We start from the raw sequence: 18,578 nt of genomic DNA, 5'->3' as shown, positions 1-18,578 counted from the left end.
AGTACTGCAACTCTAAAGCATGACCAAGTATCTTTTTATTTCCTTTTCCCCCAACTAGCTCAAAAAATTACCTAAGGAAAAAGTGGTCAAGGTTGAATTTAGAAATGTTTCAGAAGGAAACGTAGATGCATAAAGAAATAAAAATTCAGATAGAATACATCAGTCAGAAAACTAGAGTAAATGTTTTGTGACACAACAGGAACTAGGCAAAGCACAGGAATTTAAGGAAGGACATCTTTTAATGTTTGAAACCAGTCTTTCTGTGGTGACTATGAAAGCAAGAAATACTACAACAAATAACTATGAATGCACATTGTACTCTTTGTAACGTCCCACACAACAATTTCTGTATTATCATTTACATCTCTTAATACTAGCACAGCATTCTGAAGTTGCCAAGCATAAGTTGTATGCAACTGAGTGAAAAGGTCAAAATCTACTCAGATTTCCAGAAGAACTGCAGAACATGGAAAATGACAGTCCCAAACATGTCCATTTGTATAATCATTGACAAAAATATAAGCCCATATTGTTATAAACAGCATGGTGGTAGTGCCTACTGATGCTGTACAAAGGATTCCATAGAGAAGGAAACTTAAGTAATGTATAATAAATGGTTCATAGGCCAGTCATTTAGTTTCCATTTTTAAACGTCTTTCAAAATGGTTGATGCTCATGAAAAGCAATGTCCTGACAGTCCTGGGGTCTGTGTGTTGCAGGGACACTGATGAGGGTAGTGATGTTTTCCCTTCGATGAGGAAGACAAGAGTTCCGGGTCCTGGATTTGTTTAGAACATCCACCCCTCTTCTGAATTTAGCAAAAGGGAACCAATCAGTGAATCAGTACCAAATAAAAATAACTGGATCATGCTGAAGCCACATCTGTAGAAACTGAAATCCATTCCATTGTGAACATGTTGAATTTTAAAAGTTACTGTTTTTTGTTCAAAGTGGGGATTTTAATGACATCTTAATAATCCTTTGCTCTGCTCAGTGCAGAGAACAAAAGTGCCGCCAGTTCTTCAACTGTAAGATAAGGTGTGTTTTGCAAAAATAAAGCATATTAAATCTTCATTTTGTAGGTCGATATTAAAAAAGGTCCTCACGTAGCTGGTGCATAAATGTCGACTCCTTTGCTTCCTGGAAAGCAGAAGAAAGGTAAGTACTTATCAGAAAGTCGTGGAAAAATGAAACTGGTAATATTCGAATTCTATGTACTGAAGATGTCATGTTTTCTAGTAATTAGCCCAATTTCTCAAGCTGTGGAGAAAAGTTCTATGATGAACTTCATGGATAAGGCAATTACTTTCCCATTCCAGGATACATGGAAGGCTGCTTCCCAGCTCTCAAGAGCTGCGCATGGCCAGCTAAGGAGGGGTAGCTCGTTAAATCTGCTCTGGATGAGCATTTCCACTCTTTGCTGTCCCTTCAGACCATCCTCCATTTAGCAGTGTATATAGTACTTTCAAAAGGACTATTGGCTTATTCTCTTTGTGGTCCATTAAGCAAACTCACACCTTAGCTCCACCATCTTTGCTTTACTCCCTCTTGTACATCCATCTCCTTATTTTTCAATTGTTTATAAATCTTCCCAAAGGCATAATTTATTATAATATTTGAAACTGAAGCTTGTTTAAGGAAATCTATATCTGTGATTCTTCTAAATCTAGTAAATTAGGTAATCTACAGAGAACAGTGTTCTCTATTTGTAAAGAAAAGAAAACAGACATATCATTGTGTAAAGAGCAGTAACTTTTCCTTGTAACAGTCAAATGTTTAAGCCAAGTCAATATACTTGTTGATAAAGACACTCTAGAAAGTTTTCAATCTTTCACCTTAATTTAGCCACATAGAGACCCAAGATATTGGACATTCAGGGCTCATTAAGCACTGATGAAATACATCATATAATTTTAATAGAGAATAGTATCAGAAAATTTTTACAACTACTCTATACTTCATTTTGAAAAGCATATTCTCCTACTAGAACAAGGTTTTGTTGTAAATTGGCTTTTCAGTGAATGATCTATCTATTATATAAATGGTCATATGAAGTACTTTGTTGAATGATAACTCATTTGTTACTGGAGTGATGACAGGTCTTAATGGTGATGCCGTATTTCCTTTATTTATTATAATGTGAATGTATTAAGTCAGCATTTTGAATACATTCTGTCCAAAAAGATTGTAGGCAGAATTGTTCAGTCTTCTTTGCAGGGAATAAATATAGGCCAAAAGCATCAGAACAAAAGATGGAGTTGCCTTCCTAGGCCCAAGCTCTCAATCTCACACACAAAAAATATTGGTCCAAAAATGCCACTTCATTTTTTTAATCTTCAATTTGACTGATTCACGTTTTAAAAATGGATAATTTTGCAGTTAAAATTTATAATTTTCTGGAACGTCTCCAAAAGATAGAAGGATGGATCCATGGCTATTGGAAACTCATAAAACTTTATTAGGGATTAGCTGTGATAATTCATGTAAAATATTTAGCATGATTTTGGCACATTAAGAAGGTCAATAATTATCAGTGGCAGCTTCAGAATTTCTATATAAGACAGCTTACGGTCAACAACCTGATTGAAAGTAGAGTAAGAAGACTTGTTTTGAAATTGTGATTTTTCATAGCAAGTATATTGCTTTTATTTAGATTCCATATTTTTTTGGATGTTCCTGGGAAGGAAGGGTGGATGGAAGCTATGGGTAAGTGGAAAATCCCCCCCCCTGCCGCCGCCTCAGGCCGTACCAGTGCCACGTATGATCATTAAAGAAAGGCTTCCATTTAGGAAAGATAGAGTTAGAAATTCATTCCTCTATGTACAAGGGGGCACAGGCACTAACGTCTAAAACACAGAGGCCTGAACCGTCTCTTCATTTTTGCTAAAACTCCTATCTGTCCACATTTACCTGATTTTTCCTGTAAACTCTGAGTAATTTGGTTTTACTATGTTGAACATTTTTTGTCTCTATTTTCTTGTACTGTTGTATTCGGTTCTAGCTCCCGAATTGTAAGCTCCTGAATTGTAATCATTCATCAGGGCTTCCACATCATGATTTTGGACAGCATGTCTATATGCAGCAACTCTGTTTTAATATGCTATCTTCATTTTAAAACAGCATATTTTTATCTTATCTATATCATTTGAGTTTTTAATTCTCATTAATTTTTAGCTTATCTAATTTTCCTTTTTATTTTCTTTTCCTTTGTAAATTTCAGTCTCCCCAAATATCTACGATTTTCAGCTTCACATACCCTTTCCTAGTCAGAGATATATTAATTATTTGTGATTTTTTAAAATAACTAGCTAGAAATAATTAAGAAATAAAATTTAGTACATGTATAGCTTTTGTGCAACATTCTAACTTTGCAAAGGTGACAATTTCATAATTTAGCCCATTCCTCCCAGAATAAAGATGAAATGTAGTGATCTGCTTAATATTAATAGGCCTTATTACTCATTCAGGCTTTGTTTATAATTTACATTAAGCATCTCAAAACTTCAAGGATGTGTTAAAAATGATAGGTGACTAGACATATCCAGAAATATTTGCAGCCTAGTTTATAACCTCTTTTTGATAAAATGAAAACAAGTAATATATAAACTAATGTTATTAAAGCCATATATAATTTTTGTTATATACTTACTTAATTTACTCTCTTTGATCTGCATGCACAGTATGAAATCATAAAAGCAATAAACATCACCACACCAACACAGAGTAAGGTAATTTCTACCAGGCCAAGGAGGTTTATTTTTCCAGTCACTTGATTTCTGAACATTTCTGCCTTCTCATCACCAATGGTACCAGTCTGTAATCAAGTTAATAAATAACGTTATTTGGTTAGATTCGAGAACAAAATACTCAACTCTCCACTTAAGTGTATCACTCTTTTTTTGAAACACTGCATAGATGTTAGTCATCTTTATCTGTAAGACAAGCCAATGGAATTCCCTTTGCATGTCAAAGAAGGCAATAAATGCCAAGGTAGAATATTTAGAGAGAGAAATATAATCTTCCTCCCTTGAAACATGTCAGCTAGCATTCTTCAATATACTGATTTCATTGATAAATACAATGGTCTTACTGGAATAGTCTCCAATTTTCCAAAGGCTGTTTCCTAGTGGCAGAGGAAAAGGCCAAGGGTCAACAGTTTTCTTCCACTAAAGGCTTATGCAGTTCATTTCCTAATCCTGTGGCTAATCAGTTCCCTGATTTGTACGAAAAATATCTTGTCAGGCACTAGATAGACTGCCTATATCTACTCTAACCAGGTTTTTATAAGTTTGGTTGGCTTTTATTAGCACTACAACATTCACATTCAGTTATTTGGAGTTACACATCTGCATGACTCTTTCCTAACACGTGCATTATGACAGGAAAAATTGTTTAATAAACAAACACATTATGAAAATAAGAACATGGAAATCTAACATAATCGTGATACTACTGTGTGATTTGGTACTCTCAAAATCATTATTATATAATTAATAATATATAAATCTCCCATATATGCAATGGAAACACAAGTTCAAATACTATATATGTGTATTCAGTTTTCAAACATCAAAAGCTTTTTCTATCTACTGAGAAGTTTACTGTTTTTAGTGACTAAGAAATAAAAATACTAACCTCATTAAGCCAAAGAATAGGCACAAAATAGTTCTGCTTCAGACCCTTTAAAGCTCTGTAATAAACATTGAAAATAATTATGAAAATATATACTAATATACTACCCATATATGACAGAAATGTTAGTAATTATTAGTGAAAATAAATGTTCAGAAATTAGCTGCTCTTGAAACTTGGTTAATTTAATTAAATTAAATTTTAATTAAATTAAATTAAAATTAAATTTTAATTAAATTAAAATTTAATTTTAAATTAAAATCATTTAAATTTTAATATGCCTGTTTCTCAGACATCTTTCACTCTTATAAATCTTTCTAATACAGATTTCTAATTAGACTGACTTTTTCTAAGCATATGTTTTGTCCTTTCAACAAATTATACCCAGGAAACTAAAATATGAATGCTAGAAACTAGTCTCTTGAAAATATTTGGGCAGCTAGCAAAATGAGCAGTGCCACAAAAGTTATAAGCATTTAGTAATTATTTAATGACATAAAGCCAAATAGAAGGTGAAAGTTTTATTATTTCCACTTCCTGTCATAGATATACCCACATTCTTACAAGGAGGTAGTAAAAATCATAATGAAACTTTTTCCAAGGGACTCACTCAATTTTTCTTGCTGGCTTGACCAATATGTTGATCTGCAGCCGTTTTGCGAATCGTAAGGTAAATCCAGTTATCTAAAAAAGAACACACTAAAAAATTACCAACTTATTTTAAAAACATTCTTTTATAATATCCAAAACTTATTTTTACTGTTATATAGAACCTAAGGTGAAACTGTTGTACTTAAAACTTGTGAAATTTATTAAATAATTAATTGGACTTATTAAATATTACATACATAACTCTCCATAATTACATTTTTACATTTTATGTGTATATACCTGTGCGTATACAGATGTATTCACACATGCGTATATATGTGCACGTGCGCGCACACAATTTTTTGCGCAAACTACTGTCAAGGTTTTAGTTAGATTTTTGATATTTATCTGAACTGGTTTTGGGGAACCAACAACAACAACAACAACAGTAGTGAAACCTAGAACTCATGTAGTCAGTTTAAATCCTGAACTATATATTATCAAATATATATTCAGTCAGAATCCATGTATCGTCCATATAATTATAATGCTACTTCTGTCATTATTTAAACTGAAATGTGACTACTAAAATCCTGGCATTTCATTTAACTGTTGACAAGGGAATATTAAAAGTTAAAACTGTTACACTATAGGAAATTTAATAGATTTTTTTTTACACTAAGTATATCATAGATCTTGCCTCAAATGCACATATACCCATAAAATTTTTTAATCCCTCATAGTCTACAGTGTCCCTTCATGTAAGCAATACTTGCAGTTAAGTATAAAAGAAGCATAAAAGAGTACCTTATACCAAATTGTTTTAAACTGATTGATTAGAATCTTTTCCATCATTGTTATTCCTGACCTTTGCTGAAAAACTAAAATTGAATTACCTTGACATTTCATAAGCAACAATAGGAAGAAATCAACGTAATTTTCATTGAAATAAAAGCAATTTATCAAGATTGTGATACAATAAATATGATCAATAGATGCGATTGACAAAAGGAGAGAATTAAATTTTTCCTTCATTTTTAAAAAACAAATGAGATAAATAATGTATTTGCTTACAGGTTCAACATCTAAGTACGTGCTGTGTTCTTCTTCATTTGGACTTAAGCCTTCAATAGGTTGTGAAATTTCAGGACTTGCATATAGAAAATGAGGAAGTGAAATATACACGGGTTTTCCTGAAAACAAGTTTTAAGAGACAATTGGTATAAATTGTTTTCCTCATTTCATATGCCACTTAGGAAAGACTTCCTTGAAAATAAAGCTTTTTAAGTTAGAAAGAGAAATGCATAAAGTTGGCTTTGAATACTAATTGGGGGATGAGGGTGAGGGAAAGTTATTGTATCATCTGATCGCTTTTTGATCAAAAATAAAATATAAATTTCTGCATCATCTTACTAACCATTCAGTTGATGTCTGTTGTTTATCCCTTAGGTGTTTATTTTCAATATGTAATGCTTAGCTGCCGAACACAAAGTTACAACCATATACCTTCATGTTTCAGGCAGTAGTATGTCTCTGGACTGAGAATTTATTTAAGAGGCTTTTCTTTCTTTATTATCACCCATTCCAACATGAAGAAGGTAAGCAAAATAAGATAGATAGACTCCAAATTTCACGTTTGAATCAATTCTTGTCTCAGAGACACCCTGAAATATACTTATTTTTATTTACCATTTTCTAGGGTAGAAAAGGTTAGACAAACGTCAGATGGGTAAGTTGGGATGCTCAGAATATTCTGGGAACTATTTTCATTTTACCCTAAATCTAAAAGAAGCACAGGGATTCTGCACAGCAAAGAAAACCATCAAAAATGAAGAGCCTACCTATGGGATGGGAGAAAATATTTGCAAAACGCATATCCCATAAGTGATTAAAATCTAAAATATGCAAGGAATTCACACAACTCAAGAAAGTAAATAACCCAATTAAAAAATGAGCAAAGGGCCTGAAGAGACATTTTCCAAAGTAGCACAGGGAAATATCAGTAGGGTTTTACCTAATAATAACTAAGTTTTGCAACACTGAAACAACTGGGACCTTGAAAGTGGTACAAAAATCAAAATAAAAATATCCTACCACCGCCTTTACTTTCTGCCCTTATTGCTTTCACACTTTAAATTTTTGGTGGAAAGGATTCCTGGGTGAAGTTTAAAGAAAACTACAAATTATGGCATGGATTGTGCCATCGAGAACTTTTACTCACCGTCTTTGCATTTGCCAATATCTAGCACACCATATGAAGTACAATTTTTGGAGATAATTTTTTCTGTGCAGAAACAGTGGTTGTCTGGATTTTGAAGTGGAGATGCAAAAGCCAAGGATGGAAGAATAAATCTATACACAGGGATTCCTTTCAGATTAATTTCGGCTCCAAACACAGCATAGATTGACCTAAACACAGATAGATAAAGAAAGATCTTCATTCTGGGAAACTGAACTTCATTCTGGACATTCTTTTTTTTCTTACTCTTAAATTTATATTATTGCCTTCAATTAGAGAAACTGGATATGATCTTGTTGGAATTCTTGCTTAATTTTTAGGGAAAAAATTCTTGTGAAATTCTAAGATATACCAGAACTCCATACCTGAGTATGAGCTCTTCTTACCTTTGTTTTCAAAAGCTTCTGAGAATAATTTTTGCTTGTGAACTACCATGGAGTGTTTATACTGAGGACATTTCTCAGAGTTTCCTTTATAGATTAAATATTTATATGACTCCCTCAAGTCCTCTATTTGTGCCCAATTTAAATTAAAGAAAAATAAAATTTCAATCATCTACCACTTAATCCTGGAGAGAAAGGCTGCTCACTTGCTGGGGTGTGTGCATACGGGTTTTGATATATGTCTCCTACACTCCCCCATTTACCAAGTGCCCACCATAACCCTGGCAACGTACCGGGACTCGATACATGTTTTCTAATCCCCAGTTAGTTAACTCTAGTTGAAGAAATGCTGCTCTTTTCAGTTTTACAGATAAGGAAAAATTCAGAGATATTAAATGCTTACCCACACCACAAGCGTTTAGAATCAGGGCTAGGATTCAAGGATACCGGTGTGTGTGCCAATGCTTTTGTAATAGCTGCTAGGCCCCATCAATTTGAAAAGATGCTATACTGTCTGTAGAGCATATTAACATAGCTCTGTGACTGTGGTATCATCCTCTTTGGACATCTTTACAAAGACTGAACATGCCTTTCTAGACTTGACTGTTATTACACATACTACTAGTTTAGTAAAAGAATGAAAATATAGTTCTTGCTTAGAAATAAAGAAGAAAATGATTTGCATTATGGAAAATATCCTCCTACATCTTTCAATTTTTTAAAGACTTATGAACACATTATGAATTCCATATTATATTTCTTCTTAATACATCAAGAATAGACTTCCCTAAATGTGCTTTATTTTTCTCAAATAACATGATTATTAAGTATGAGCTTCTTGGTCTGTGTTTTATCTCTTAGGGAAAGAACTGTGACTTCGAGAAATACATCAATGTCTTTGTCTTACCTGCAAATGTCAGAGGAGAAGAATTGCAATACCTGGGTCTTCTCAACGAAAGGTGGAAATGATGCTGCGTCTGTTTAAAAACCAAGCCAGTGGCAAGGGATTAGGTGTAATGTGTGTCCTAGACAAATCTAGAAATCTTGATTCCAGCAGGGTTAAGAGAAATATAATGCAAACTGTATATATAATATTAAAATTCTCCGGTAGCCACATTTTAAAAATGAAAAAAGTATCTGGTATATTTTATTTAACCCAATATATCCAAAATACCATCATTTTAACATACAATCAATATAAAAATTAACAAAAATCTCAAAATCCAGCGTGTACTGTATACTTACAGCACATTTCAGTTTGTACTAGCTGCATTTCAAGTGCCGAATTGTGGCATGTGCTAGCAGCTACCACATTGAACCAGTCTGTACACTATACACAATCACTGGTATTCAATTTCATACTAAATTTTCCCACTCCTTAAAAATAAATGAAAACTAAAAATCGCACGTTGTTAAAACTGTGATTGTGTGTTTTGAAATCCTCCACCTATCAGTAGAGTGGCACTTTTCTTACCTTGAGGTTCCTTTAGAACTCATTTTGGTAAATGTTGTTCTTACTTTTAATAATGATTCATTCACCTACCCTAATGTCTGATTAATATTTTTTAAGTCACTTATTGAAGTTCTCTCACTAAACAGAATTTCATGCAAATGGTTGGAAAATGTACACATAAAATTAAAAAGGGCATTTGTTGAATTTATTGAATCTCTACTATGATTATGATCCATGGCACAGCACACACTGGATATAAGCCGAAATAACGAGATTATGCCTCCATTTGCTCCACAAATGAATATCACCAAAATGAGCCACCACTGAATGTGTCTGTTCAAAACAGTAAGACCCATCCTTCAATTATGAATACCACGCTCTTTTTCTGGTAACTGCACTAACCTTGTGATCTTATTACATTTCATTTATATTCTTTTGATAAGTGAAATGTAACAGAATATCTCAATGAACTTGATACTGACATTGAGAGAATGGGATATTGAATATTACCTTAAATTCCACAGATAGGCCGCTGTATGGGCATTGTCTACAACTGCTGTCCCAACACCTTAGCCATTCAAGGAAAAGAATACCTTGAAAAGCTTTAAAAATGATCTGAAATATCATTGAAAATTGTGTCATAATGACACCAACAATTACCATGGGCCATGACCATAAGATAGCTGATATTAGCAGGGCTCTTTTTTGTAATACATTCAAATGTAAATCAATATTTTCATTTTCTTTCTGTCTCTTTAAACTTATCGAAGAAGGTAGAAGAAGTACATCTAAATCGTGATAAAAAACACCTTGGAACATTTTCCATTTCATTAGTCTCTTTCCTAGTGCCATAACTAAGAATCTCTCTCACAGGGATTCCATCAGAGTCCTCTGGCCTGTTCAGTCTACCTTTACTCCTAGTTTGTTTTACTGCTTTTTTCTTCTTAGATCCTTTTAACTTCATGCCTGATGCATATGTATTTATATTATAGTCATTAACGAATCTTCTAATTCTTGTTTTAAAACTTCTCTACTTCTCTGTTTTGGACAAAGTTTTAAAATATATTTTTAAGCCCATAAACAGTAGTTTACTATTTAGAAGAAGCACAGTATATTTTTCTCTGTATCTAAGGACTGAAGTTTATGCTTATGAAATTACTAGAGTTAGTGGTATTGGGACACTTGACTATTTGCAGAAATGAACTGCTGAGAAAGGACTTCCTCACCCATCCCCTTGACAAAGAGCACTACAAAGCAAACTCAACGTTTGGGTTTGCTGTTTTCTTCTAGAAGAGTGTTAACAAAATTAAATAAACATGCAAAACTCAGCAATACGTTTGTGAAAATGAACATTCTCTGTTTCCTTTTTATTCCCTGCCTTTTACATAACTTTTTGTATTTAACATTTTGCATCTTCATTATATTACTTTCCTATAAAGTATTGTCTCACTAGCTTTGTAAACATTATACTCTGCTTCTGCTTCTTAGCAGCTGAAAGTTCACCTCTGATTTTAATTACCTCATGGGATTCGATTCCCATTGCTTTTTACCATCTTAATTCTTAAAATAATAGGCATATGTGTACTTTGCTTTTCTTTAAGGAGAATAATAACCTGGATCTACCACACACTAAATCTAAATTCATGGTACCTTCTTTCTTCACAACTCTAATTCAGAATGTTCATTTCTGCATACATTTTTCATGGTTACTACACTTATAACCTTGTTTTGTTGCTGCTGTTATTTTCTCTCTCATTTCTGATCATCTCATTCAAAAATCCATGGCTCTGTCTTAACAGCTTCACTGATTCTACCTCATATTGAAACCTCAGTTTGGATGCATGTTTTACTTTTGTACTTATCTTGATTTTTTAATTCTTTCAGTTTTAAACTGTTATCTACACAGTATTTACAAAAGAGGCAGACAGTAACTACTACTCTGAAACTTTCTAACCCCTGACTTCTGTGGCCAGGGAGGGAGTTCAATTAAGTAAAGCTTTTATGAAGCAAACATTTCCCCGGGAATGCAGTAAAGGCTCATCCTCAATGGTTAATCTTCAGAAATCCCATCACATTAGACAGACATTTACTAAGCCTACATAAGAACAGAGACTCTGAATTATGTTGTAGGGATACGAAGATAGGTAAACGCATACCCTCAACCTCCAGAACATTGTAGGTACCCTGGTGGATTTGTAGGAGAAAGGAGTTGGTTTCACTGTGATTATTACCACAAAACAAATGCCCTTACCTGTACCATTAATCATGTCACAATAACTTGGCCAATAGGAGAGATTCCTTAGGAATAAAAAAAAAAGAAAGAAAGAAAGAAAATGATCAGTCTCATTTCAACAGCACCTTTTCACATTACATTGTCTATTATGAGTCAGTACTCCTGCAAAAATAATAAATATTGATTAGACTAGATGTGTCAAATGCTAAGTTTAAGAAATGTCCTAAGTCATTTGGTCTATGTTTCGTTTGAAGTTTGCATCTTGTTGAGATAAATGAAGTGCCTGATGCCATTAAGTGGCCAGATTATACAATAAAAGCTGCCAAAAGTTGGTAGTTAGAAACAACTTGGAACAGAGTTCTGCAAAAAGGAAATTGAGAAGCACTTATCAGAAATTTAGCTCTCTACTTAGGGGAAAGGTTTTTTGTTTTGTGTGTTCAACTGAATAGGAGGAAAATATTAACCAGATAACTGGTATAAACTCAGTATGAGGGAACAGGGGAGTGTGGAGGAGGACAGAAAGAAGCAGATGTTTGATCAGTAGAGATTAGAAACATGTAGATAATCAATTTATACTTTTCCTCTCTTTTATCTCTTACATGAGTGGGCATTAAAGTAGGATGGAGTTTATTAATTTATACTCTGGTATCTACATAAGATATATGTATCGACATATATATCTGGAAACAATAAAAACAACAGTAGTGATAGTTTCTCTGCACACTCAGCCACTTTTTGGTGATGGAAAATGGGTTTTTCACACTCCCAACATACCATCCAATAAGATGTCAAGGCAAGCTATTGTTTTGTTTTGTTTTTTAATTTAATTTTATTTATTTATTTTTATACAGCAGGTTCTTATTAGTTATCTATTTTATACATATTAGTGTATATATGTCAATCCCAATCTCCCAATTCATCCAACCACCATCACCTCCACTGCTCCTGCTTTTTTAAACAGAGTAAACTTAATCGTGCTCAGTCTTGCCATGGTCAGTTAAATTAACGTTGTCATAATCTTAAACTCGTGAAATTCTTATTCCAATTTGGAGCATTTAGTAACTCTCCTCAAAAACTCTCTGTAATATTGAAATAGAGGAAATGCTCACTTGCCTCAATATATAGTGATTTCCCCTAAAATGAGCATTTAGATGTGTTCATTTTCCTCCATTAGAATTTTCAACAAAAATACATGACTATGAACTCTGTAGAAGAAAAAGGACTACACGAGTGTTTAACTGTTTTAAGCAATTTTTAGATAGGAACGCAGTGTGAGGTAATGTTTACTTAATTAATAAAAATATTTCATCTCTTTTGATTTTGATTATTCTTTGTCAGGAAATCATTGACCTAAAAGTCATTTTAACGTTGAGGAGAAAAGGCTTTTCCCTTGATATTTATTGGGGTTCTTCCTATTTTAGACGTATGATGAATAAATTAGGTGTACTCCAGATAAACAGGCACGAGCTAGGGGAAAGTAGGAAATCATGGCTATATGAACATATCTCATTCTACTACTACTTCACAGGAAGCATGCTCCTTATTTTCAAGTTTAATATGTCAGTTTTAGCACTTGAAATACTACTTCCCTTATTGCATTGATAAAGTTTTTAAAAGCTAAGTTATCAATATGGAAAATTATTTCAAGGAAATTTTGAAGGGAAAAGTCATGAAAGTGTTGGCATGGATTCATTAAGCTTCCACCTTTATAGGCACATTTAGTCATGTCCTTGGAATGAACAATTTTTATTTGACATGCTCGGTTAAAATAAAAAAAGCAGAAAGATATATTTTCCTACTTACTAGATGATGGAGTTGATGTACTGATTTTCTTCCTTTTCATTTGTGGTTATGTAATTGTATGAGTGCACGATAACGCTGGTTATGCAGCAGAGATGGAAGTAGTTTCTTTAGATTTCTTCATGTAAGAGACCCTGTGCATAAAGGTCAACCCTCCGTGGGGCTGACACTCAGCACCTATGCACTAGTGTGACCAGTCGTCACAGCTAAAGGGTTAACACCTGGCAGAACGGGAGTTTCTAGGGCTGAGATACAGGCAGGTCTGTTCCATAGGTTGGTGCCTGTACATTACCAGTTGTTAAATAAGTTTCTTGCCTGCCGTAGAGTATCCTAGTGACACACACACACACTTTGCCTGGATACTTACTTTCTGCCTTTATATGTGTCGATTATGGCAACTTTGCTTATGTCATCCTTTCCGCTGAAAACTTTATAAACTCCGTCTGCAGTATTGTTGTACTGAAAAGATATGTACAAGAAAAAATTACTTCTACAACAAGCCACATTTTCCAAGTTATAAAACATGTAATTAACTTACTTACACATTTCTCAGTGGTTGTTCATAATTATTTTATATGATTTGAAATATATATATGCAATAAAGTTTTAAAATGTTTGGTCTTTAACATTTTAAAAAGACGTAATATAAAAGGTGCCGAGAAATAAGTGCTAGGTGCTGAGACAGAAGGAAACAAATAGCAAAGCTGACATCCAACTCTAGCACACTTTTCATAATTAAGCCAGAAAGGCCATCTTAATCACTACTCCTATTTTATTGAGGTGAGGGGATAATGAACAAAACCTATGAGAACAGTGACAGATTTCTAGAAGTAGTCTCAATGTTATGATCTTTAATAAGATAATAAGTGGTTATGAAAGATTAGGTCACAAAATTTAAAACAGAATTAGCCAAGGAAAGAATTAAGAATATTTGCGTTAAATAATAGTAAATGAATTTATTATCCCTTAAGGCTTTCTATATTCATATTTGATTGATATATGAACTTGCAATCCTAAAAACCATCTAAAGTAAAATAACAACCATCAACTGGAGAATATAACTAATACGTCATATAACGCCAAATGAAATCACAGTCATATTTTCAATGCAATAGTCACCTTGTCCTATTTATAATTCAAAACATTATGCTATAACTAAGTACATAACCAAGTTCACATTTTTCTTTATCTCCAAACTGCCATTTCATGGCATTTGTAGATTCCTAGAAGTTCTTATCAACTAATTCTGGGAAAATATGACATTGCTGATTTATCAATCTGCTGTGCAATTTCTGGTGACTTTTAAATTTACATTGAAATAAATTTGTAACAGGTCTAGAGAAGGAAGAATGATATGATGAATACAATTAACAAAAACAAAAATATGGTATTAAACTTGATTTTATCAGACAGGAAATCAAAACGAAAAACAGTGTTCAAAGTCTTACCAGCTTATAACCTTATTTTTGACAATTGTATATTTATCTAAGAGTGGAAACTTGATTAAATGTGCTAAATTCAGATAAGTAAATTCTCCCAACTAGGAAAACTAAATTCATGTAGGTAGAGACTTTTAAAAACTTAGAACATGTATTCCCAGATCAGAAATAGGGTAACACACTAAATGATAAAATTATGAATTGCCAGTGCCATTATATTTATCCAATTAAAGTCTAACAGTATCGACATTCATATTTCGTACTCACAGGATAAAACACACCAACTGTAGTGGTAATAGGGTATGGAACCAAACTCAAGAATGGATCCTTATAGCCCCACAATAGTTCTTTCAAAGTTCTCTTTTGAAACATAGACGATTTTGACTTTTTGATAAGTGAATTAAGTACTCCTTGAATAAATACATTTGGGTAGAGGTGGGGTGCAGCCTGCAAAAAAAAAATCACCATTTAAGACACCAATTGCAGTATCAGATTTTAAACAAATAAATGGAAAATACTAGAATTAAGCTTGATAAAACAGTTTTCAACTGTATCTTTAAAATGACTGCCAAATCTTGCCAAGACTAAAAGTGTATTTTTTCTTCAGCTCTGAATGATTACATTTCTCTGCCTCAGTGTGAGCCACAGGAAGAAGACTTTCAAAGTTAAATCCTACTTTTTAAAAAATACACTTTAAAAAAAAGTTATTTATTTATTTATTTTTGGCCGTGTTGGGTCTTTTTTGCTGCGTGCTGGCTTTCTCTAGTTGCGGAGAGCGGGGGCTACTCTTCTTTGCTGTGCGCGGGCTTCTCATTGCGGTGGCTTCTCTTGTTGCGGAGCACGGGCTCTAGGCGCGTGGGCTTCAGTAGTTGTGGCTCACGGGCTTAGTTGCTCCGTGGCATGTGGGATCTTCCCCGACCAAGCCTCGAACCCATGTCCCCTGCATTGGCAGGCGGATTATTAACTACTGCGCCACCAGGGAAGTCCTAAATAATACACTTTAGTTTTCTAATTCAGTTGATTATTCTATAATCTTGTTATCTTTCCAAATGAGTGTAATTCAAAATAATGCCGTAAGAACACATTTTCATAAAAATGACAAAATAAATGATATCTAATGGTAGTTCTAATCGTGAGATTAATTACAGAGGATTCTAAAGTATTTCAAAACCAGTAATTTCGCTGTTTGTCTACTCACTGCTACAGCCAGATTGAGAACAGTGAAAGTGTCGTTCTCGGTTCCAACTGATAGTGAGGGTTCAAAGATGGCACCATTGGGCTGTAGGAAAGAGACGGTGTGGGTCTCAGGGTCCTGGGTTATATTTTCCTTGGCTAGATAACGAACTCTGAAAAAAAAAGTAAATAAAATTCAAAATAATTGTTTCAAGTGAACCTTAAGTCTCAAATGCCGTTCATTCATGCAACAAATAATTTTTGAGTGCATAGACTATGTCAGAAATTAGGCTAAACAAGCAGGTTAAAATGATATATAAGCAAATGCTGAGTTTCTAGCAAATCAGAGAAGGCGGGGTGGGGTGGGTGGGGAGGTGTCTTAGAGGTGCAGAGCAGGGGAGAAGGAAAACGTGTTATTATAGGAGTTTGCACAGAGTCTGGGAAAACACAGAACAGGTACAAACCCAGGCTTGGGATGGTTATGGTGGGGATAATGGACAAGACACAATTCCACATAAGTGGTCTGAATGACAAGGAGAAGTTTAGTTAGGTAAAATAGGGTAGAAAATAGCATGTAGAAGATTAAGGAGTAAGAACATGGTGTAATTTTAGATACGCAAACATTTCACTATGGTTGGTTTACAGAGTTAGAGTAAGGAGAGTGGTGGAAATAAAGCCACTAAAATAAACAAGATCTCAAACATAAAAGGGTTGTGCCCTGTACTCAGATATTTAGCTTTTTATCCTGAGGGTCGAGAGGAAGACAGCAGAGAGGTTGAAGGAAAGGAACAGTAACAGCACATTTCCGTATATTAGAAAAGACTTCAAAGTTCACAGCCTTTCCAGCATGGCTTTTCCATAATTTCCAGTATTTTAATGAGAATTAAAGATAACTAATGGAATATAATTTCCACTTTAGAGATCAATTCCCCTCCATCTCTGCCCCATATATTGTATACTTATTAGTTCTAAGCTCCTGGCTCTAAAATCTCTAGGCAAAGTACCAACTACTTTTTAGGAATGTGGTGAAGGGTTATATATGGAAAGAAATCTTTTGCAAGTATAAGATATTTACTGAGATGAAATAAGGTATACATTATTCATTGCTATATCATATATCTGAATGTCTATTATGTGAGGTTCTAATAGTTATCTGTTGCTATCTAACTAAGGTAAAGACTGAAAAAGCATGGGACTGAAATGGAAAAAATAAAACAAACCAAAAACACCTGACCTGATTTCAATCAGGTATAATGAAAATGTAAATTCCTATAAGATAGGTATTATGTGTGTTTTGTATCCCCAAGCAGTGTCTGCTACATGGTAAGTTCTTGGTAAATATTTTTGAATGAATAAATTTATTGTTCACATTCTTTAAAAAGAGAATTCACAAAAAATGGAAATAGATTTTATTTCTAATGTAATTTCATCAAGCTTTATTATTTATTCTTGGAGTACTGTAGACATGCAAAGAATATAAAAATCTGGAACATCTCCCTGGAGAATCTACTACTCATCAATTACTGTTTTCTATTAGATAACTGTATATTAAAATTAGATAACATATTAACATTTAAAATTAAAATACTTTAATTTTCAGGATTATATATATATATAGATATATATATATATAAAATAATTGAAATAGCAAAATAATTGTGACCCAAATTCTAGTCTACTTAGTTGTACTTACATTGTACCAGTAGATGGCACTGACTAACAGAAAAATCCTTTAAACTGAGGCCTGTGTTTAGAAGGTACTTTTAAAAAGAGAACCTAAATCGCTAAAGTTTTTGTTTAAAAATTAGAATGTATACAGGTTTCAGAAAGTGTTGGTTAATAAGGCCAAAGGGAGAAATTTGCCTCAGATTTTGCTTTCTATGTACTCCTGCCAAAACAAAGTAATTAAAAAAAAAAAAAGATTGGATCTGAGAATATTCTGAAGGAGCTACCAGGTCTTCATAGAGATGGTGTAGGTTGGAACATATATAATTCAGATCTCTATCCAGGCTATTTTATGCTTTGACTCATGTCACATCTTGTCAAAGTTTCATCAAGCTCACTTTAGCAGCCAAAAGCCAAATAAGCCTGTGGTTCTGTTTGAGGAGAGACATCTCCTCCACTTAGAATTTCAACTGAGTTCAGGGTGTAATTGATGGGCAAGCAGGATCACCTCAACACGTGGAAGACTCTCAAACTATTAACTTTTTCGGAAAGGTAAACAGTCATTTTCCCATCATTTAAGGCATCCAAGCAGACACTAAGGACTCTGTTTTGTTGACATCATGAGACAAGATGACTTGTAGTTGATCACAAATTCCTTTAACATTGTTATATAAATAGGAGTTTATTGTTTATGTACTTTAGCTGCAAATCCAGCTTCTCTTCTCCAATCCTCCTCTCACTGCTTCTCCAAGTAAATCAATTATTTCTAACCCACCCCCTTTCATCCCTTAGAGAGCAAGGTTTAAGCCTCCAAGAATAAAATATGTATTAACTGTCAACTATCAGAACAGGATTAGGACTAGATTCATTATGTTTATGTTTTTCCATACCCCAATTAATATCTTTAAAAGTAAAAACCCCTCCAAACAAACAAAAAATTAAAAACTGCGATGAGTTCCCAGATTCTAAG

The 18,578-nt window shown here is 33.6% G+C and overlaps 1 protein-coding gene across 1 annotated transcript in view; it reads right to left on the bottom strand.

Moving 5' to 3' along the window:
• Positions 1-254: 254 nt before the first annotated feature.
• Positions 255-18,578, bottom strand: part of LOC133096166 (platelet glycoprotein 4) — a 73,224-nt gene continuing 54,900 nt past the window's right edge. Inside the window, exons 5-15 of the mRNA XM_061197649.1 lie at positions 15,969-16,116; positions 15,038-15,217; positions 13,699-13,790; positions 11,550-11,596; positions 8,753-8,822; positions 7,445-7,632; positions 6,298-6,416; positions 5,243-5,316; positions 4,636-4,690; positions 3,650-3,814; positions 255-1,140 (exon numbers count right to left, since the gene is read on the bottom strand). Of these exons, the coding sequence (XP_061053632.1) occupies positions 3,650-3,814; positions 4,636-4,690; positions 5,243-5,316; positions 6,298-6,416; positions 7,445-7,632; positions 8,753-8,822; positions 11,550-11,596; positions 13,699-13,790; positions 15,038-15,217; positions 15,969-16,116 (1,138 nt within the window). The 3' untranslated portion in view covers positions 255-1,140. The remainder of the gene's footprint in view (positions 1,141-3,649; positions 3,815-4,635; positions 4,691-5,242; positions 5,317-6,297; positions 6,417-7,444; positions 7,633-8,752; positions 8,823-11,549; positions 11,597-13,698; positions 13,791-15,037; positions 15,218-15,968; positions 16,117-18,578) is intronic.

The sequence above is a fragment of the Eubalaena glacialis genome, chromosome 8, assembly GCF_028564815.1.
Source record: "Eubalaena glacialis isolate mEubGla1 chromosome 8, mEubGla1.1.hap2.+ XY, whole genome shotgun sequence".
NCBI classification, from domain to species: domain Eukaryota; kingdom Metazoa; phylum Chordata; class Mammalia; order Artiodactyla; family Balaenidae; genus Eubalaena; species Eubalaena glacialis.
This window is presented reverse-complemented; position numbering and strand designations above follow the sequence as displayed.